Here is a 20,467-nt window from a genome sequence, read left to right as displayed (position 1 = left end):
GAGTCCAACAGTCCACTTATCAGGAAAATCATCACCATCATTTATTTATTATTTCTACCCCGCCCATCTGGCTGGGTTTCCCCAGCCACTCTGGTGGGGGGCTTCCAATAAAAGATTAAAAATACATTAAAACATCAGGCATTAAAAGCTTCCCTAAACATAAGGAAGTTGTCTTATATAGAGTCGGAACATACTATCTCAGTACTATGTATGAATCTTCAATGGATACATTGGTGGTTACTAGACATAAGCACAATTTCAGTGTCAAGAGGCCTGCGACTACTAAATTTCAAAAACACAGAAAGCTGCCTGGTTCTGAGGTCAGATTATTGGTCCGTCCAGCTCAGTATTATCTATACTGATTGGCAGTAATCTCTCTCTAAACTTTCTGCATGCAAAATAGATCTTCCTCCTGCTATCTGCTCAACTGCATTTTTACTATTATATTGGTTTTAATAACTGTCTTATGTAGATTTTATATTTGGCTATTGTTAGATGCCCTAGGCTCTTATGGGAAGAACAGGAAATACTGCCAATATTTTATGTAAAGTACACCTGAGAGCACTCGGTGAAGGTAATAAAAGACAGTTCTTTACTGCCACCATCTTCAGTATCATCCAGAAGACCTGCAAGACCAAAGAAAAGTGGTGACAGGTAGAGAAACCACAACAAGTGGATTATGAGGTGCTACATGGGATGTTAAGAGCAAAACATTGGACTTATCCATGAAGCTTTTTCTGGTTAAGTAAAAGGGGAGACTTCTGTGTTTTCCATGGGGGGGGGGGGCTTTCTCAGGTTTGGAAGTTCCCAGAGTGAAGGAATACGCTGAACTATACAATTCAAGAAACCCGGAAACACACTGACCCGGAACACTTTCTTGCACAGAAAAAGAGGACAGAAGCCCATCCACAGGATCTTAGTTAGAATAACTAAGACAAAAACACATAGTCCCTAGGTAGAATGTGGAGACCTGGTCTATCTAGGATGTTCTTTCCAGGAGCAAAACGTCCAATGTTTTTTCAGAGAATCTCTGAACAGTTTGGGATGAAATCTGGATCTGACATCTACATTCTGGTGGTAACCTTCATCTTAGCATCTGACCTCCACTAAATCAGCCATAGCTGTAAGTGGAAAGATGGTACTTCTCCCTTTCTGAAGACCTCAGAGCAAAGCCATCAAAATTAATCAACCCATCAGCTGCATGGCCCTGACTGTAACCAATAAGGAACTTGTTTCCAAACTCACTGAAAAACTATTATGCCTCTCTACGAACTAGTTTGGGGAGTTATGTGAGCCAGTGCCCTTGTTGTTTACCTTTCCTCAGTTCAACACACACACTTCATAGAAGAAACCCATCTTCTTCTCTTTCTAGAGAACGACACTCCTGTAAGCTACACCCCAGAAATTCCCTTCATTTTTGGAGGCCAAAAGGAACTGTAATCAGTGATCTCTCGTACATATAAATAGCCTCTCCCTTGCTGATATGCAAGTCTTCACACATGCCTCAGGTCTACTCATTTAAACCACATGTAAGATGTGTCTGCATTGGCAATCACCAGTCTGCCATCAGCTCCAGTACTGGAAAATAAGATTCCCAGTAGTAAGACATTTGTAAGGCAGGCTACAGGAAGTGGAATGAGGCAGAGCAGGGAGAGACAAAGAAGCAAAACAAACACTGAAATTCAGATCATAGAGACCCACTCACCTACACTGCTTGAGCTCATGTGTTCAGCTGGCAATGTGGTGCTCAGTTGCCATATTGTTTTCACTTTTTTCTCTCCTTGCCCACTGCTGATATCCACTCTCCATACTTGAGGATTTGCACTGAAGGACAGTCAAGAAGAAAGCCAATTATATGACAACCTGGAAGTTAACGCTCTACAGGCATTTAAATTCTAGGGTTCAAATACTGAGGCCTAGCTTACTTTTGGTAGAACTCCTTCACAAAAGTTGTCCTGACTGGTAGCTGAAATACATTATTTTCATTCAGGGGGTTTTCCTTGTAGTAATTTATACAGGACCTAGGAAAAGAGAATTTCTTTGAATATCAGCGCTCTGAAGAGATACCAGGGAATGTTAACTACTGATCCCTGCAAAGTAATTCCAAACCAGCCACATCCTTAATCTTTACAGTGATCAGCTGGCAAAAAGGTATGAGATACACTCAGGCAAAGCACAACCTATTTGGAAGGTATTTTCATAAGTGCCAGAGTGAACAGGAGTTGTGCAAAGAGCACATTCATGCTGAAAAACTTAGGGGCCTTTACAGGAAATATCAGCAACAGGAAATCCCTTCAACTGATTTTTGATTTCTTAAATAGGAGCAGAGAGACACTTTAATTTAGAGCTGTAGTTCTCAAAGTGGCTGGTACTGTCCTCTGGAGGGCGCTAAAAGGCAAGTGGGCAGCAGGGGGCCAGCGGAAGTGTAAATGGCCATCAGACTTTGAAAAGCTGGTATCATCAATATAGTTGAATTAACTGAACTAATTAGTTTTATTGGATTTTGAATAAATGTGCAATTAAGTGTTATTGTTTTGATTTTTATTGTGCTGTTATCTTCCTTAGTAGGTTGTACAAGCCACTATTCTGAATAATGGTTTTTATAGAGTAGATGGCACTGGGTATTAATTTATGTAACCATGGTGTTGGTGGCATGAAAAAAAATTGGGAGCCACTGATTTAGAGCTTAGCTGTTAAGAATTAAACAGTACTCCCCTCCCCTTTAGAAATATATTCTATGGCCAAAAACTTGACACAGCAACTTGGGTGTCCAAGAGTAAGACGTCAATAATCCAATCATTATTATATATTTGCCCCCAAGTTGTATTTTTGTGACAGCTGCACTTCTCTTAAAACCACTTACAAATGGAGAAAGGAGTTAGCAGCAGTACACACTATGATAAACAGGAAAATAAAAGAAGGGTTAAATAAATAATAATAATAATAATAATTTATTATTTCTACCCCACCCATAGTGGGGACTGGGATTGCAGTCTCCATCCTCAATTAAGATGGCCATTTTCCCTTTCCAGATATCAGTATTCCAGAGCATTCACTTGTCCTTGCTATTGAGATTTGCTGGTAAACAATTACTGTGTCAAGAAGATGAGGTTCTCTTGCTCAAGTTTAAGAAGTTCTACACAATTGTCCACGATCTCTAACATATGGTGGAGTTTCTGGATGTGCTGAACCTGCTCTTGCAGATCTACTGAAGTTGACATGAAGTAGTCCTTCAAGACAAAGAGGTGGCAAAGAACAAAAATCAATAGCTTTTAAAAGAGACACCAAATATATATAAGTTGCTCGGTTAAGACAGAATGCAATGCAAATACTTCAATACATGCAAGACAGTGCTCACCCCTACTTTACTCAAGAAAGACTAAGCCAAAAGAATTGCTGCAGTTCTGCTCATAAAAGGTCTAGTTCGCTCATCATAGTCAACCATAGTTAATGGTTTACTGTGAACAGGTGCTTTGCTCCCCCTGTTATCATGTGGAAACAAACCATGATTCTTGGCCTAGTGTTCTGTCCAAACCAGAGATCATGGTCTGCCCCACTCCCTTAAACCCCTGAACTATAACCAACATTTGTTTTTGGCTCACTGACCATAGTCTGTTGGAAACAATGCTAATCCAGGGATTATGGTTTGCTGCTTCTTGATAAAGCACAAGGGGAAACTTAAGTAGCCAAGATCAGCGAGTTGTATCAAATGCTAGTCCTGCTCAGAGCCGACCCATTGAAATGGATGGGAATGACTAGCATAGGTCCATTAATTCCAGTTGGTTTACCCAGAGTAGAACTAGCACTGTGCAGGCTGGGACAGTCATTCACTACTGTTTTGAAGAGAGGAAATATTGGAAGTCTCTTACCAAGTGAGTACGGATTGCAAATTCCTTGCCTGAAACAAAGATAGTTCTACTTAGCATAATTTTAAATACAAGGGAAACTTTCATTTATATAAAAAAAACCAAATGCGGATATTACCCAGAAAGTCACAAGCCTCCCTCCACGTTTGCTCTGCAAAGAGCCCAAGACCAATTGAGATGAAACCCAGATGAGTAAGAGACCTTGAAAGTTGGCCACAGCAGAGTTTTAACTTCTTAACAAATTAAAACACTTTTTCTTTTTGTATCCCAGCATTTGGTTGACTTCTTATTGGAGAATTCTACTGGATGTGTGTGTTTTGTTGCTGTTTTAAAGTTCTATTTGCTAATATAATTTATGCTTTATTGTACTTATTATATTGTTCCCCACTCGAGGATTATTTTTTATTGAAGAGTGGTTCAGAAAACTTTTTTTAAAAGAGGGCAGTTTTGCAACCACTAATATTTACAGGCAGCAGAAGGCCCCTGTTTTAGTGGCAGTGCTATATACAATGTATTGATAATATCAGTTAGGTCAACAAAATAACCCCTGAATGAATGGATCTAGGAGCATGACCAGGAGACTAGACCACCAAGTGCAATCAGAGAGTCATTAAAGGTATGTAAAAAATGTAGAAGACAACTGGTACTAGAACTATTGCCTAGTAACACATATAAAAAGACAGATGTACAGTGGCAAAAATGTTGGTTCAACCAATAATTTTAGTTGCTAAATACTTGGGAAAAATAATAAATTCCATCAATAAGACTCTAGTGCATAAATTGCATATTATTAACAAATATGGGAAGGAACATTAGATTTTTTTTTGCAAAGTTTCCCTTAAACCTTGGCACACATTCATATTTCATTAGTAGTAGTAGTAGTAATAATAATAATAATAATAATAATAATAATAATAATAATAATAATGTATTATTTATATGCTGCCCATCTGACTGTGCTACCCCAGCCACTCTGGATGGCTTCCAACAAACAAAGAGAGTAAGACATAATAGTGTAATAAAACCAAACATTTGGGTCAATAGCTCTCTGTATGGGGGGCGATTTAAGAAATGTGCTGAAGCCAATATTGAAAACTTAGTTTGTACATAAACGGTACTCATCATTGTACCCCCTTCCGATGGATCTCTAATGATTCTCTATCTTTGTACTTTTGTTTTAAATGCAAACCTCCTCCTCATTCATTTATTTATATTCCACCATTCCCATTTACAGGGACTTACGAACACTTTCTGCTCCTAAAAAAATTATCTGCAAACCCCCCCCCCAAAAAAATTGTCTTTTAAAAAGAGAAATCTACTAAATATTATGTGAAGATAATGTAGAAAAGCAACGTAAGGACAAGGACCATCTGGCAAACTCAGCTGATAGTCACTTTTGTTGGTTTATATCCAAAAGTAGCATTCATGGAAACAGTCCTAACATATAATTAAGTAATTTGCCCAACAGAACTTCAAATCCTTTTTCATGACATGCCCGTCTAGATTTTTTAATTGAAAGAGATTGATTTCACATGTGATGGATTGTTTGGACGCAGTCACCCAATATCATGATGGTTGTACAAAGCAGACTTACCTACAAAATAGCTAACATAATCTCTCTTCATCTTGTCCACACCAATTTCTAGAAGCATTTGAATTGGAGTATCTCCACTAAGAGAAACTGATTCTATGCTTCCATTATAAGATTGCTTAATCAGTTTGCTCAGTAAGCTGTTACTTCCTTGATGAACCTACAGAGACATAATCCGTATAAATAAATGTATACATCCTGTCTACTGATAAGATATAGTGAAGTACAATTACAGCACAAAGAGTAGTTTTAAGAGAGCCCATTTCTGAAGGCTATACGAGTCCGCTCAGCCCTAATCATTCAACCAAATACATTCACTGATACTCATTCCTTCAATTAGCAAAGTCAGGCAGTAGAATACATCTTAGTTTGGAAATAAAGCAGGGTCACTCAAAAGTAATGAGTGGTTTCATAGTTGGGAGCCTATATAGTGCCCTCCAGATGTTAGTGGACTATAACTCCCATCAGACCCAACCAGCACAGCAAATTGTCAGATTTGTTGTAACCCAGCAACATCTGCAGAGCGACCCCTGCCCTGGGTACAAAGAAATACAATAGTTTGTAAATTAATTTATTATTTATATCAAATTCACAGAGAGAATGGCATGCAAGTTTCTAGCATGTATGGAATATTGAGGGGTGCCAAATAAAGGGAAGTTGTGGGGTGGGGGAGAAAATTGGCCTCTGCAAACCCCTAAGATGGTTAGTAACCTGACAGAAAGGAATTAAGGTGGGGGCAGGTGTATGACATGACATTAAAAAGCCCACCTACCTTCTCTGCACTGTATTTCGGGAGCAAGGAAAGGAAAACACGGATTTTCTCTTTCCCATTCTCCAGAACCCTCCCACCATGCTGGCTACTTAGGTTTCAGATGCTTTGTTTCATGGGTACCAGCCTTAAAACAGAGCCCACTGAGAATATAAGCTGCTGCTTTTTACCACAACAGGCTGTTTGTCTGTCTCACCCACTGTTGCCTAATTTTGACGGGCAGTGTTATTTCAGAGAGTCGGGCAGAGATATGCCATATGGATGGATTATCTTATCCTCAGCACAGCTGGGAATGGTATCATAGGGGTGGGAAAGAAAAAAAAAGTGGTCTATTTATTCTCCGTGAAACTCTGCCTGCCCCTACCCGCACTTACAAAGCCTGAATAGGACTGGCTGAACTAAAGCATTCCTCTTAGGGGCTGGAAGCAGACCTGCCATAAAGAAGTTTCCTGGTCACCACTGGCAACTAGAAATTGCTGCCAGGCAACCAGGCAGTGACTCAAGACTCCTCAATATGCAGCACATTCCCCAGCACGAGCCTAGTCCTTAAAAAAAAAAAACCAAAGTAAATTCACTGGATATGCTCTGTTCAGTGCCAATTATATCAAACTAGAACTTTGTCTCAGAAGCCTCCTGCATGACTTTGCGGAGAGCACTGTCATTTCACGATCAAGACTCCGTAAGCTGAGATGAAGACTCAGGGTGAGCAGATTGTTCATGGTCTTTGGAAGGATCTTTAGCACCTTCTGTTTGCTTTTGCCTTGAGGCTGATTCATTAGGAAGGTGTAAAGAGAGCTCCAATAAGCCATTTACTTTTGTAGAAGCTGCAGCTGCCTTAAAATAACCTGGAAACTGCTTTGATAGGAATTCTACAAGGGCTATACAAGACTGCTTACAGTTACTCAGCAAGTAAAGAAAAAACGTATCACTTAATATATGGTTTCTAAGCATTAGTTCCATAAGCCTGTTTGTGAGCTGAGTCCTGGCAGTAAAAAACAAACTTTGGTCCAAGTTCTAGTGAACACCAACTCAGATTAAAAGGAGAGAGAATGAGATCTGCCAGAGAGGTGCACCTGCAGTTGTGTTGTAAAGAGGTCTGGTTTGGGGCAGTGGGGGAGATTTCTTTTGCTTTGTCTGCCCAGCAAGGAGAAGTTCCTCTGCAACTCTGTCCAATATTTTGAGAAAAATATTCCTGTGCTCCTTTGGAGATTCATCAAGGTAAATCCAAAACCAAAACCACCTTTATTTTCCCCTTCAAGTTTTCTTTGTCCTAAGACTTTACTTTTGTAATCCCAGAGCAGCTGGTTTAAATCTGAGGTGAGAGAATTGACAAGAAGTGCTTTGAAAAAAGACTCAGGTCAATATGGAAGGAATTAAAATACAATGAGCCAAGAGGCAAGGGAAAGAGGGATTCTAATCTATGTACTCAGCATTTAATTAAAAAGGTATTTGTTTCCCACCCACTTTAGCAGGTAGCCCCCTTCAGAGTTGGCTAAGGGTCAAAGAGGTCCTTGGCCTGAAAAAGGTTAGCCACTGCTGACTTAAGGGAACAATCCTATATTGTAGTTCCTCTGGCTGGGGGTTTACAAGATTTGGTGGAAGCCCAGCATGAAAAATGGCTGCAATGTAGGCATCCTTTCCAAAGCAGCCCGACTGGTAGACTGTAGCACCAAGGAATGCCGAGGGAGCTTGTCATTTTTTTGGTTATCTGGTTGTGCTTCTCCCCATCCCAGTTCCAGACCAAATACTCCCAGGATACCACAGCTGCTCAGCTAGCATAGTAGCTGTGCATCTTGTCTCCCTGCCTACTTCCCAGTAACATAAATACTATACAGCAGGGGTGGTCAGAAGGTGGACTGGGATCTACTGGTAGATCTCTGGGGGGGTTGCAGTAGATTAACAATTGGGAATGAAATTCTTGGTGAGCAAAAGAAAAACCTTCTTGTTTTCCAAAACGAAACAAAGAAAGTGGTGGGCTGGAGGAATGGCTTTTTCAGCAGAACGAAAGCGAGCTCAGGTTCATTGAAAACGAATTCCTGGGCACCAACGTATGCCCTATTCCTTAACTCTAAGGATATACCTGCTCCACTTTCTAAGACAGTACTTTGCACATGGTTCCAGTTTGCAGATAGCAAACTGGAAAAAAGGAAAAAAGCAGATCCCACAAGCTTGAAGTCTGACCATCCCTAGATAGGATTGGTTTACCCGAGATGTAAGCTTTATTAATCATTACATACCCAGGTCTTCAATTCACCACACTGGAGAGCTTTCATTATCAACATGAAGCACTTCACCAATTCTTCATATGAAGTGACATCTTTTTTTGGGGGGGGGAGCAAAGCATTAAATAAAACCAGTGTTAATTAAAAGTAGCTCAAACGAAAAACAAATAAATAAGCAGGACAGTGCATAAACCTTCAGTCATTTCTCTTACAGGCTAAAAATCTTAAAATAAAAGATACCTAGGGTCATCTAGAAGCATACTTACTCTTCCATATTTTACACCAGAACTGCTCAACAAAATCAATGTCTCTTCTCCTGCTAAAATGTGTTTTCATGGTGCCATAAACTGCAGCAGTGTCATCCTGGAGATTCGGAAAATAATTTTTAAAATCATCCTTCATAATAAAGGCATGGATTTAATATTCTTTTAGTTATTTATATCTTGCTCTTCAAATAAATCTATCACCGGGCATTTGCAATAAAGAAGCAAAAAACACTACACCTTTTTTTAAACCAACAGCAGTAGCAAATAAAAAGGCCAAATAGTTAAATATGGAAGAGTTCCTTTGGATCACACAATGTTAGGTTGGTAATGGCACCAGGTTGGAGAAGGCTGAACAAAGGGAATCAACAGGAGCAGACATGCCACCCCAAACCCATCAGACTCTGTGTTAGACTAGTTTAATAGGTCCCCATCACTGTAATGAGCTGTACTAGTGCACCCCAGGACCTGAGAAACTGCCCCAATATAGACCTGTAAGGTAACTTTGATCATCTGAAGAAATTCTACTCATTGCATCACACTCTATTATATTTTTACCATAGGGTGATGACCTGAAAACAAGCATTTCTGCTACTGCCCATTCAGTGGCATGCCTTTTCCTGTTTGCCCTATGCGAGAGCAGCAGCCATCATATGCTTCTGATGTCTTGTAGAGACATCTTTTTGCCTAGGCTTTTCTTGACCCAGAAGATCAGACTCTTCTTTTATGTGTTGGAATCCCCCAATTCCTATTGTATCTGTTTTATATGCTTTTATATTGCTCTTTTATCATATTTAGGCTGCATTTTTAAATGACATTTAAAAATAATTGCATACCACTTAGTGAACACTTTTAAATAAATAAATGGAAGTGGCCGGTGCCAATCTGAATTGCAACAGGATATGACCCAACCATAACAAGGGACTGCTTCAGTATTTTAGAAATAAAAAGGTATTTAAGTTTAAAAAGTAACAAAAAGCAGTTGCATTGGAAGAGAGTTCGAAGAGCACAGTCCCTCCTATACACACCTATGAGGCGTAAAAGTCGTTACCAAACAATGAACAGCCAACACATATCCAGCAACTACAGATTGAAACTGCCCTGGCAATGATGAACAATGAAAAATTTCACAGCTCTGAATACCTCAGCATCACTACTGTTTGGCATCTTCAAACCGTCCATCATGTCCTTTAAATCTAAAGCGGGAGAGAGGATGACAGTACAGATCTATCGGCAAGGTACACATAGCAGAGTATCAATACATAATGCATATGCCATTGATGTAATGCAAATAGTTTTGCTAAAAAGTTTGGCTGCAATGGACATTTACCGTATTTTTCGCTCTATAACACGCACCCGACCATAACACGCATGTAGTTTTTAGAGGAGGAAAACAAGAAAAAAAATATTCTAAACGAAACAGTGGATGTATGATTTTTGTGGTTCATACTGTGGCCACAGACATGTGATCTGACGGTGAGTTTGGGGTAGCCCAATGCAAAAATCCTGAGGATCCATGTGGATCCATGTTTGTAACAATGTTTTTGCACCTTTGCGGCCCAAGGCAACAGTGGGTGCGTAATTTTTTTTGGTACAAACTGTAGCCATGGACATGCTATGTGACCTGATGGTGAATTTGGGGTGACCCAGTGCAAAAATCCTGAGGATCCATGTGGATCTGTGCTTTGTAACCACGTTTTAAGTGGGGAGGGAAGGAAAAGCACTTAAGGGACAAGGAGCACGCGTGGAGCAGGCTCTGCTTCTCTCCCCCCCCCCCTGCAGCTCCTGTCCGGTAGGCTCCTTTAAAGCAAGCAGATTCTGCTTCTCTCCCTCCTTAGCGAGCTGAAAAACTTTGCTGGAGGGACAGAGAGCCTGCTTGCTTTAAAGGAGCCTACCGGACAGGAGCCACTTACACGAGTGTAAGCGGCTCCTGTCCGGTAGGCTCCTTTAAAGCAAGCAGATTCTGCTTCTCTCCCTCCTCCCCCTCCCCCCCCACCCTTAGCGAGCTGAAAAGCAAAGCGGGAGGACACTGAAAATCTTGCCTGCTGTTTCCAGCAAAGCGAGAGGAAAGAGATACAGAGAGCCAGCTTGCTTTAAAGGAGCCAACCGGACAGGAGCCGCTTACACTCCTGTAAGCGGCTCCTCTCCCACTTTGCTCCTTTAAAGCAAGCAGGCTCTGCTTCTCTCCCTCCCCTCCCCCCTTAGCGAGCTGAAAGAGCGAGAGGGGAGAAGAGCCGCTGAGTGGGGAGGAGGGAGAGAAGCAGAACCTGCTTGCTTTAAAGGAGCCAACCGGACAGGAGCCGCTTACACGAGTGTAAGCGGCTCCTCTCCCCTCTCGCTTTGCTCCTTTAAAGAAGCAGGCACTCTGTCCCTCTCTCCTCCCCATTCAGCGGCTCTTCTCCCGCTGGAAACCACGGAGGAGGGAAGCATTCGCTCCGTAACACGCACAGACATTTCCCCTTACTTTCTAGGAGGAAAAAAACGTGTGTTATGGAGCGAAAACTACGGTACTGAGCACAACAAATTTACCTCTACTTCTATTGTAAGCACAAGAAGTTGCCTTACGACAAGTCTGACAATTGGGTCTATCTAGCTCAGTATTGTCTACACTGACTGACAGAGGCTCACCAGGGTTTCAGGTAGAGGGCATTCCCAACACTACCTGCAAATGCCATAGTTTGAACATGGGACCTTCTGTATGCAAAACAAATGCTCTACAACTGAGCTATGGTCCATGTCTAGCTTTTCACAGCAAACATTTCCAGAATACTACAAAGTTACCTTTCAAAAGTTTCTGTACTAGTTCAACAGCTGGTTTCCCCCCCACAGGTTTAGGCCAGTCAGCCATGCCAGTCTTCAAGCTCTCAGCCAAACTCTTGACAGCGCCGTGTAAACAAAACAAAAAGATCACTATTCAAGAGCTTTGTATTGGTTATGGTAGGGTACACAGGGGTTAAGTTTATTTTTTGGGGAACCACTGTTTTAAATGTATAGTGGATCTGTCTCTAGAAAAACCATGTGAAAATTCTGCCATAAAAGTGAACTCAGGGTAGGATTTGGGTCCAACTAAGAATCAGTTATGTTTACTCAGACAAGACCCACTGAGATCATTGACCTTACTCCTTGGTAAGTGTGCTTAGGATTGTACTTGGGACTTCATACTTTGTTCCATTTCTTAAGAAAAGAAAAGAAAAGAAAAGAAAAGAAAAGAAAAACCACTGGAACTACCACGATCTTTACTGAGTGAGCTGACTTTCAAAACATTTTTTAAAATTTGGAGTATTCTTACAAATATTAATTTGATTTAAGGCAGCTGTTTAAAACCACACAACCATCCTTGTTACTATATGTCCAATAGTTCTCTTCTGAAATGCGATTTTCATAGCTATACTTACAAGAAGGAACTGCAGTTCCCTATTCAGTTCATACACAGAACTCAAGGGGCTCCCAGATGCCATCTGAATCTTCTGAAAGTTCAAAAAAAGCATAATTCTTGATGTGGATCCTTGCTAGAGCCCAGGAAGACTAATAAATCATTTAATGCACTATCACTAGTTAAACTACCTAACATTAGTTTGTCAATTTACACTATTCATAGTTAAGTCAGCACAGTTTTACTCTGCTACAATAATATGTTAAGAGAAGTGATTTCCTTACCAGTGTGGCAGTAGAAGTCAGGGGAGGGGCCTCCACCATCTTCTTTACAGAGTTCCAAGAAAAATCAGCGAATATATTTCTCTCCAACGGAATAAGGGTGTCCTCCAGTGAGAGGGAATCTAATGAAGTGGTTTCAAGGAACTTGTAACGGGCAAAACCCTTTATTGTCAACTATAATGATAATAATGATGATGATAATGATGATAATGATGATAATAATAATAAAATTATTTACACCCTGCCCAACTGGCTGGGTTTCCCCAGCCATTCTGGGCAACTCCCAACAAAACACTAAAAACAGAATAAAACATCAGACATTAAAAACTTCCCTAAACAGGGCTGACTTCAGATGTCTTCTAAAAGTCAGATAGTTGTTTATTTCCTTGACATCTGATGGGAGGGCATTCCATAGGGCAGGCGCCACTAGCAAGAAGGCCCTCTGCCTGGTTCCCTGTAACCTCACTTCTCACAGTGAGGGAACCACCAGAAGGCCCTAGGCGCTGGACCTCAGTGTCCAGGCTGAACGATAGGGTGGAGATGCTACTTCAGGTATACTGGGCCGAGGCCATTAACTAGAATTAACAGTTTACAGTTGCAGAATGCTGTTGCAAAGCTGACCTTCCAGAGCATATTTCTGAGGGATAAGGGACCTGGGAGGGGGGGGCAGGTAAGGAAGCTTATCTAACATTGGATGTCACCCATAGTTTAGAAGAAGACAAACACCGAATTAAAAAGTGGTTACCATAAAAATCCCATTAAGGCTTAAATCCCACACAAGAGCTAGACCCAGATTGTTTAGGCTCTAGCCCTACAGAGCCATGTCCTAAGACTAAATATCAATATTTTAGGGGTCTAGGCAGTGACTTGAGGTTTCACCAGTTGTGTGCATTTGAAAATTAAAGTTGTTCCAATATTTGTATAGGTGTGAATAATAATAATAATAATAATAATAATAATAATAATAATAATAAACTAGAGAAACCTACGTCAGAAGAGTGATTCCTCATTCTGTGAGTATCTTTTAGTTCTTGCAAGTCTGCTGAATAATTTTTATTTGATATTGGACCTGAATTTAAAAAAACTGAATTTAGTAGAAGTCTTCTAACTTTTGAAGAACAACATGTTAGTTTCCTCTTGGGATTTGCTTGCATCAGAAGATTCCCCTCATATCAGTATCCTACTTCCTCTCCCAACATTGAGAAGCTATGAAAAGAATCTAGATTATAGGTTTCTCCGAGACAAAAATTATTACTGGCAACCAGTAATACACACTCACTTGTCTACATCTCTTTAAAACAGCAAGTAAAGTACACCCACCAGACCATCAAGATTAAATAGGTACATTTCCAGGTAATACCATTTGAATTAAGAAAAACCCAACTTGTTTACTGTACTACATGCTGTATTAACCAATATAGCCAACAACCACTTTCTGAAAAACATCTTCGGGACTAGAGGTGATGAACTAACACTTTGATTATGGACCAGAAATGCAGACACTGTATTTTAAAGACAAAAAAAAAAGGGGGGGATTTACATTAATAGTCTTAACATCTCTACTTCCTCTCAATCAAATTCAATGAAGAGGTTGCTGACAAGTAAGGTATCCAAGGGAAAATCTTACCATTGCAGGTAACTGTGTATAGATGGATCCCCGTAATCTTGTTTCCAGTGCAAAAAGGTTCAGCTCCTAGCCAGACAGTTTGTTTGGGGTCGGAGTGATCACAACGCACCCACAGTGGAGGAAGCGGTGCTGACTCGTTTATGTTGGGGTGGGCCATATTTGGATTTTGAGACATTGTGTAGAATGAAATCAACTGCCTGGAAACAAACTTAAAGACATCAGAAATGTTCAATAACTGTCAGAAGTGTATTATGAGGGGGATAATGCTTAATTCTTTTCTATGCCACAGCAGCCTGATTTAGAAGATAACCTCTTCACTTAATAAACCAAGAAATGCATGTGCTATTCTAAGAAAACACAACGGTGGTGTACAATAAAAGCATTAAAACACCACAGAGTACAGAATAAATGATAAACACTGACTCAAATTAATTCTCTGAAAATGCTTAGCGAAGCAGAACTGTTTTCAGCAGGTGATGAAACATCAAAACTGCAGGTGCCTGACTTGATAGGAAGGAACATCTGCTCTGTTCCTGGCTCAACCCTTCTTCCTTTTTGCTGGCATGCTGTGGCACATCTTAAATTAACTGCAGTTTCCTGTAATGTCCAAACTGGGAAGCTATAGTTACTGGTATGACTACCAGATTCAGAATGAGCAAGCATCTTAAACCAACTTCAAACCATGAAATGTAATTATAGTTACCTTGTTCAGCCATCATTGGAAATGATGATTAACTGAAGACTTCCTGGCTTATCACATTGCATTGAGAAAGGGGAGCATAAGGATGGGGTTGACAGGGGAAGTCTAGTACACATCTCATCTTAAGAAACTGAGATATGACAATCCAAATCAAGCCACTAGCTTCTGGGCTGGATCGTTTGATCTTACAATTCAGCATGCAATAGCAGGCTATCCCAAATCAAAGAAAGCTAATTTATGTCTCACGTGTAATAAAAGCTATTATCTTCATGCAAATTTAACATAGGCTCCTCTTAGAGGAGTTACAGGTGGCTGCCTACTAAGGCCATCATGAAACATTTGTCTCCAGCATTTCTCAGAAGTTTACACATTCAATTACAGTAGTTGACTTGCATAATAAACAATTAGTCTTCTGTTAGTGGTTAAGAAAGTGCATTCTTTTCAATATAAAAATTAGGGTTCACACACCTTGCTCTTGGAAGGGGTAAAGCAAGTGCTGAAGAATTCTCTTTCGGGAAAGTCCTAGAAATAGAAGGGTCACCTATCTGATCCTCTTCCAGTTCTTGCATTTCTTCACAAGGTCTCTATAAGAATAAGCAACTGTGTTAGAATGATTACCACTCAGACAAAAGCAAGCTCAATGTTTGTTTTAAAATAAAGACACTAAACATACTACTTTCTCCATAATGAACATTGTATCATTCCTGTCCCAGAAGCTCTCCAATGGATTTATACATCCTTCCTGAATCAAATAGACTTGCACATCAGCCTGGAAGAACAAACAGTTTAATTTCTGCAGCACAGCTTTGGGAAGCATTTAAATGACACTTGAGGAATAGAACATTATCTGCTATAATTAATTTAGAGCATCAATACATGAAGCAAATCTATATGAAGTGACACTAAGAATGAGTTTTCTTCTGTCAATTTCCACCCCCCCTGACTAAAAGCTAATCTCCAAATCACAAGCATATCCCCCCCCCATCTCAGTGATCTCTTCAGTGGTGATGCAGAGTTGGACTTTTCACATTTGATGAAGGTTATCTCCTATTGAACTACATTGCAGCCTTAATCTACATAGCAGCATACACATACTTAAAAAATTAGGCTGATCAGTGTCAAGGAAGCATCTCTTTAAGGCAAAAGCACCAAAGCTACATCAAAAATCTTGAGATAACAGTCTACGATATGGCAAAAATGAGAGAAGATCTATATTTTCCTTACAAGAAACTTTTAAGAATTCATTCCAACATCTGCAACTTTCGAGGCACAGAATGAAATTTACTCAATAGCTGTTCTTATAGCATGAGTTGATTTGCCATTTCAAATCAATCAGATGAATTTTTCAGATTCAGAAATACTACAATTTTAAAGTTTGTCAATCAGATTAATCCATAGATTTCTCCTCCTCCTCCTTTTCTGAATGTAGCTCTAAATTAGGACACCCACAAGTGCAGAACTATACATTTTCATCTACTGTTGTAAAACACAATGGGTGTTTTTGGGAGAAATTATACATTCTTACCTCAAAGGTAAGTGGTCCTTGGTTGATATTCTTTTTTCCTTCCTCATATACTCTGTAACATAAGTAATTTATAGTATTTGGTTTTCTGAATTAATGAACAGACTTCAACAGAAATATTTTGCAGGCCAACCCTAATAATCTTCTGGTAACACTGTCAGTAAACTGTACAAATACTGCTAAAATCACCATCTGTACTAAGGTTGCTATTCCACTCCCACCTCCAATCATTAAACATTAATTAAGCAGCAGTAGAAAAATGCTCACATCCATTTAATTTTTGCCTGTCAAGCTGTTACTAAAAGTTCAGGACAAGACTCCTTGCCAACAGTGTCCCCAAGCGAGTGCAGCATTTTGCGGTTTCCCTTAAGCCAGAATGGCACCCATCCACTGCAGGAGAAAATAAAAACAAAGCTTTGGCACATAGTTAAACTGTGGAACTCACTCCCACAGAAGGCAGTGATGGCCAGCAATCTAGATGGCATTGAAACAAGATTAGAATAAATTGTAGAGTGCAAGGCTACCAATGGCTACTAGCCACAATGGCTATGTTCTACCTCCATTGAAGGTTGTTCACAGTAGAACCTTCACAGAATACCTCTGAATGGCCAGTTGCCGAGAATCGCTGTTGTGCTCATATTCAGCTTGCAGGTTCCCCATAGGCATCTGGGTGGCCACTGTGAAACCAGATGGACTAGATGGGCCACTGGCCTGATCCAGCAGGCTCTTATGTTCTCATGGCAGCATCGTGTGGGCTCCCACTGACTAAAAATCAAGCCTGTTTTGCACAGCCTTATCCCTTTGTGGGCCTGACCCCAACCTGTGCCTTGTATCTTGGTTAATTAGGGGCAAGCAGGAGGTAGAAAGAGCCAGATGTTAATTTCTAGGGAACCACCTGCAGATTCCAAGGAACTGTCACAGGTATCCCAGAAGGCCCATTCCACCGAAGGAACTTGCAACAAAATTAAATTCTGTAAGCTTATTTGATAAGTTGCAGACCTGAAAGCAATATATAAATAGATACATTTATATTAAGCAGTGTACTGTATCATCCTTGCTGCACGATTATGATGAAAAAGCCTTGACACCTGCCCATGCCTGCCATTCTTCCACCCTTGTCCTAGTGCTGGACTTTAGCCAGAGAGCTCCAGGTTCCAATTCCCACTCATTGCTTGACCCAATACCACCACTCTGGAGCACATTCCCCTGTTCCTTATTTAACTTGCAAGATGAACTGCAAGAGACAAATTTTTAACACGTAACACGTTACCAGGGCATATTTCATTACTTTTAAAACCCAAAGTTTCTGCACCACTCGACATTAAGAAATGCACCACAGTAGCCCCAAAATGGAAAGTGAGTGAGGTCTCAACTAAAGAAGAATGGCAACTTAAACTGATGGTATATGCACAACTTACGAACCTAACATATAGAATGAGAAGAAGAACACCCGTTTAAAGAAGATTGGAAAATGTTTATTGAATATATGGGGAGAAACTCTGCACACTTGAAAACGTTAAGATAAATTCAACAGTGTAAACACATTTTGATGAATGTATTAATGTAATACAGTGGTACCTCGGGCTACATATGCTTCAGGTTACATACGCTTCAGGTTACAGACTCCGCTAACCCAAGAACTTTGCTTCAGGATGAGAACAGAAATCGTGCTCCGGCAGCGCAGCAGCAGCAGGAGGCCCCATTAGCTAAAGAGGTGCTTCAGGTTAAGAACAGTTTCAGGTTAAGAACGGACCTCCGGAACGAATTAAGTACTTAACCAGAGGTACCACTGTACTAAGGGACGCGGGTGGCGCTGTGGGTAAAACCTCAGCACCTAGGACTTGCTGATCGCATGGTCGGCGGTTCAAATCCCTGCGGCGGGGTGCACTCCCGTCGTTCGGTCCCAGCGCCTGCCAACCTAGCAGTTCGAAAGCACCCTCGGGTGCAAGTAGAATAAATAGGGACCGCTACCAGCGGGAAGGTAAACGGCGTTCCGTTTGCTGCGCTGGCTCGCCAGATGCAGCTTGTCACTCTGGCCACGTGACCCGGAAGTGTCTGCGGACAGCGCTGGCTCCCGGCCTATAGTGAGATGAGCGCACAACCCTAGAGTCTGGCAAGACTGGCCCGTACGGGCAGGGGTACCTTTACCTTTACCACTGTACTGAATGGTTTAGTTTATCTAAAATATACAGGGATTTATGATATGCAAACTGAACCATGGAAAGAGAAGAATGGAAGTCACTGACATTTTAAGGTTGTTTAATAAATATTTTAAATTGTAAAATAGAAAACTTAATAAAAATTATACACACAAAAAGAAATGCACCACAGCATGACATAAGAACATTCAATTATTTATTGCACCCCCACCTTTCCTCCAAGGAGAGATACGTACTGGATTCTTGTCTCATTACATATGCTAAAGCTATTTTTGGTCATCTGCATACTATCCCTTGCTTTTTCCTGTAGGACTAAATGCAGTAGTCGTCAACAGGTTTACCATACCCATTGAGTCACCCACCCATCTCCTACTATCCTTCTGAGAAAAACCCCACCCCACCCTCCCACTATATATCAGGGTCTGGTGACTTCAGTGTATCTGAAGAAGTGTGCATGCAAATGAGAGCTTAAACCCAGAACAAGCTTAGTAGGTCTCTAAAGTGCTACTGGACAATTCTTTAATTTTTTTCAAGGTGAAGCACATTACATAGCTCTCTTTCTCCCCATTTCCTCCTCGCTCCTGTGAGAGGCTGTGGTTGGCCAGCAGGCTTCATAGTTGTTTCCTTGTGAATGGTGCAAAAGCGAATTACAACAACTGGACAAAGTGTCCCCATAATAACTTATATGCAGAATTCATCATGCGAAAGGCTGGGCTGGATGAATCCATAGCCGGAATTAAGATTGCTGCAAGAAATATCAACAACCTCAGATATGCAGATGACACAACCTTGATGGCAGAAAGTGAGGAATTAAAGAACCTTTTAATGAGGGTGAAAGAGAGCGCAAAATATGGTCTGAAGCTCAACATCAAAAAAACGAAGATCATGGCCACTGGTCCTATCACCTCCTGGCAAACAGAAGGGGAAGAAATGGAGGCAGTGAGAGATTTTACTTTCTTGGCCTCCATGATCACTGCAGATGGTGACAGCAGTCACGAAATTAAAAGACGCCTACTTCTTGGGAGAAAAGCAATGACAAACCTAGATAGCATCTTAAAAAGCAGAGACATCACCTTGCCAACAAAGGTCCGTATAGTTAAAGCCATGGTTTTCCCAGTAGTGATGTATGGAAGTGAGAGCTGGACCATAAAGAAGGCTGATCGCCGAAGAATTGATGCTTTTGAATTATGGTGCTGGAGGAGACTCTTGAGAGTCCCATGGACTGCAAAAAGATCAAACCTATCCATTCTTAAGGAAATCAGCCCTGAGTGCTCACTGGAAGGACAGATCCTGAAGCTGAGGCTCCACTACTTTGGCCACCTCATGAGAAGAGAAGACTCCCTGGAAAAGACCCTGATGTTGGGAAAGATGGAGGGCGCAAGGAGAAGGGGACGACAGGACGAGATGGTTGGATAGTGTTCTCGAAGCTACCAGCATGAGTTTGACCAGACTGCGGGAGGCAGTGGAAGACAGAAGTGCCTGGCATGCTCTGGGGTCACGAAGAGTCGGACACGACTAAACGACAACACAACAAGATCACCACGCGTTCCTTGTGCTGGAAACTATTACTCAGCAGCAGCCCTACCTTACAGGGTTGTCGTGAAGGTAAGTGGCGAAGGCACCTCCCGCCCTCAAGACACTTGCAGCGTGTCATGAGGGGCAGAGGGTGGAGAGAGAAGTCAAAGGAAAAAGGTGTGAAGAGGGAAACACTCACCGCAGGAGGCGGCTGTGGAACCGAAGGAGCGACTCCTGCCTCTGCCGGGAGCCCATCGCCGGTTCTCCCGCGCCACTCCCGCAAATGCGCAGCAGCTCCCTCGGCTTCCTTTCACTCAAGCGACAAACGAACTGCGCGCCAGAACTTCTTCCTTACAAATCGGCCTCGGACAAGTCTCCGGTAGGAATCCCTCCGCCGAAGTGAGGAGGTTTCCTCTCCGTCACCGCCCGCACACACAAAAATAATCCCTAGCATTTCTGAGGCGAACTCATGCAAAGAAAGGGAAGCGGAGACCCTCTTTCCTCAATTTTCTTCAAAGAAAGCGGCAGCGAGAATATTTACGTCCAGGGAAGAAAAAAGAGGGCGCCGAGAGTTCAATC

At 41.3% G+C, this 20,467-nt stretch overlaps 1 protein-coding gene across 1 annotated transcript; it reads right to left on the bottom strand.

Annotated features, from left to right (window-relative positions):
* Positions 1-6: 6 nt before the first annotated feature.
* On the bottom strand, positions 7-20,378 carry ZWILCH (zwilch kinetochore protein). The gene is made up of 18 exons (XM_082198529.1): positions 20,088-20,378; positions 16,218-16,269; positions 15,366-15,461; positions 15,161-15,276; positions 13,993-14,189; positions 13,355-13,434; positions 12,369-12,539; positions 12,107-12,178; positions 11,493-11,586; positions 9,855-9,907; positions 8,715-8,811; positions 8,464-8,543; positions 5,461-5,617; positions 3,870-3,898; positions 3,094-3,230; positions 1,926-2,021; positions 1,706-1,824; positions 7-626 (listed from the first exon to the last, which is right to left on the bottom strand). Exons 1-18 carry the CDS (start codon positions 20,141-20,143, stop codon positions 541-543), a joined length of 1,788 nt encoding a protein of 595 aa, XP_082054655.1. The 5' UTR covers positions 20,144-20,378; the 3' UTR covers positions 7-540.
* Between the last annotated feature and the right edge of the window lie 89 nt (positions 20,379-20,467).

This window comes from Podarcis vaucheri, assembly GCF_965113315.1.
Source record: "Podarcis vaucheri genome assembly, chromosome: 14".
In the NCBI taxonomy this organism is placed as follows: Eukaryota; Metazoa; Chordata; class Lepidosauria; order Squamata; family Lacertidae; genus Podarcis; species Podarcis vaucheri.
Note: the sequence above shows the minus strand (reverse complement) of the source record. Positions and strands in the feature narration are given on the sequence as shown.

What these genes read in the sequence shown, in the direction of transcription:
- ZWILCH (XM_082198529.1), bottom strand. Translation starts at nt 20,143, where the DNA reads ATGGGCTCCCGGCAGAGGCAGGAGTCGCTCCTTCGGTTCCACAGCCGC. An exon ending in ATACACAGTTACCTGCAATG is followed by an intron (nt 13,435 to 13,992) that starts GTAAGATTTTCC and finishes TTTTAAATTCAG; the next exon opens with GTCCAATATCAAATAAAAAT. An exon ending in GGGAACTGCAGTTCCTTCTT is followed by an intron (nt 11,587 to 12,106) that starts GTAAGTATAGCT and finishes GGCGCTGTCAAG; the next exon opens with AGTTTGGCTGAGAGCTTGAA.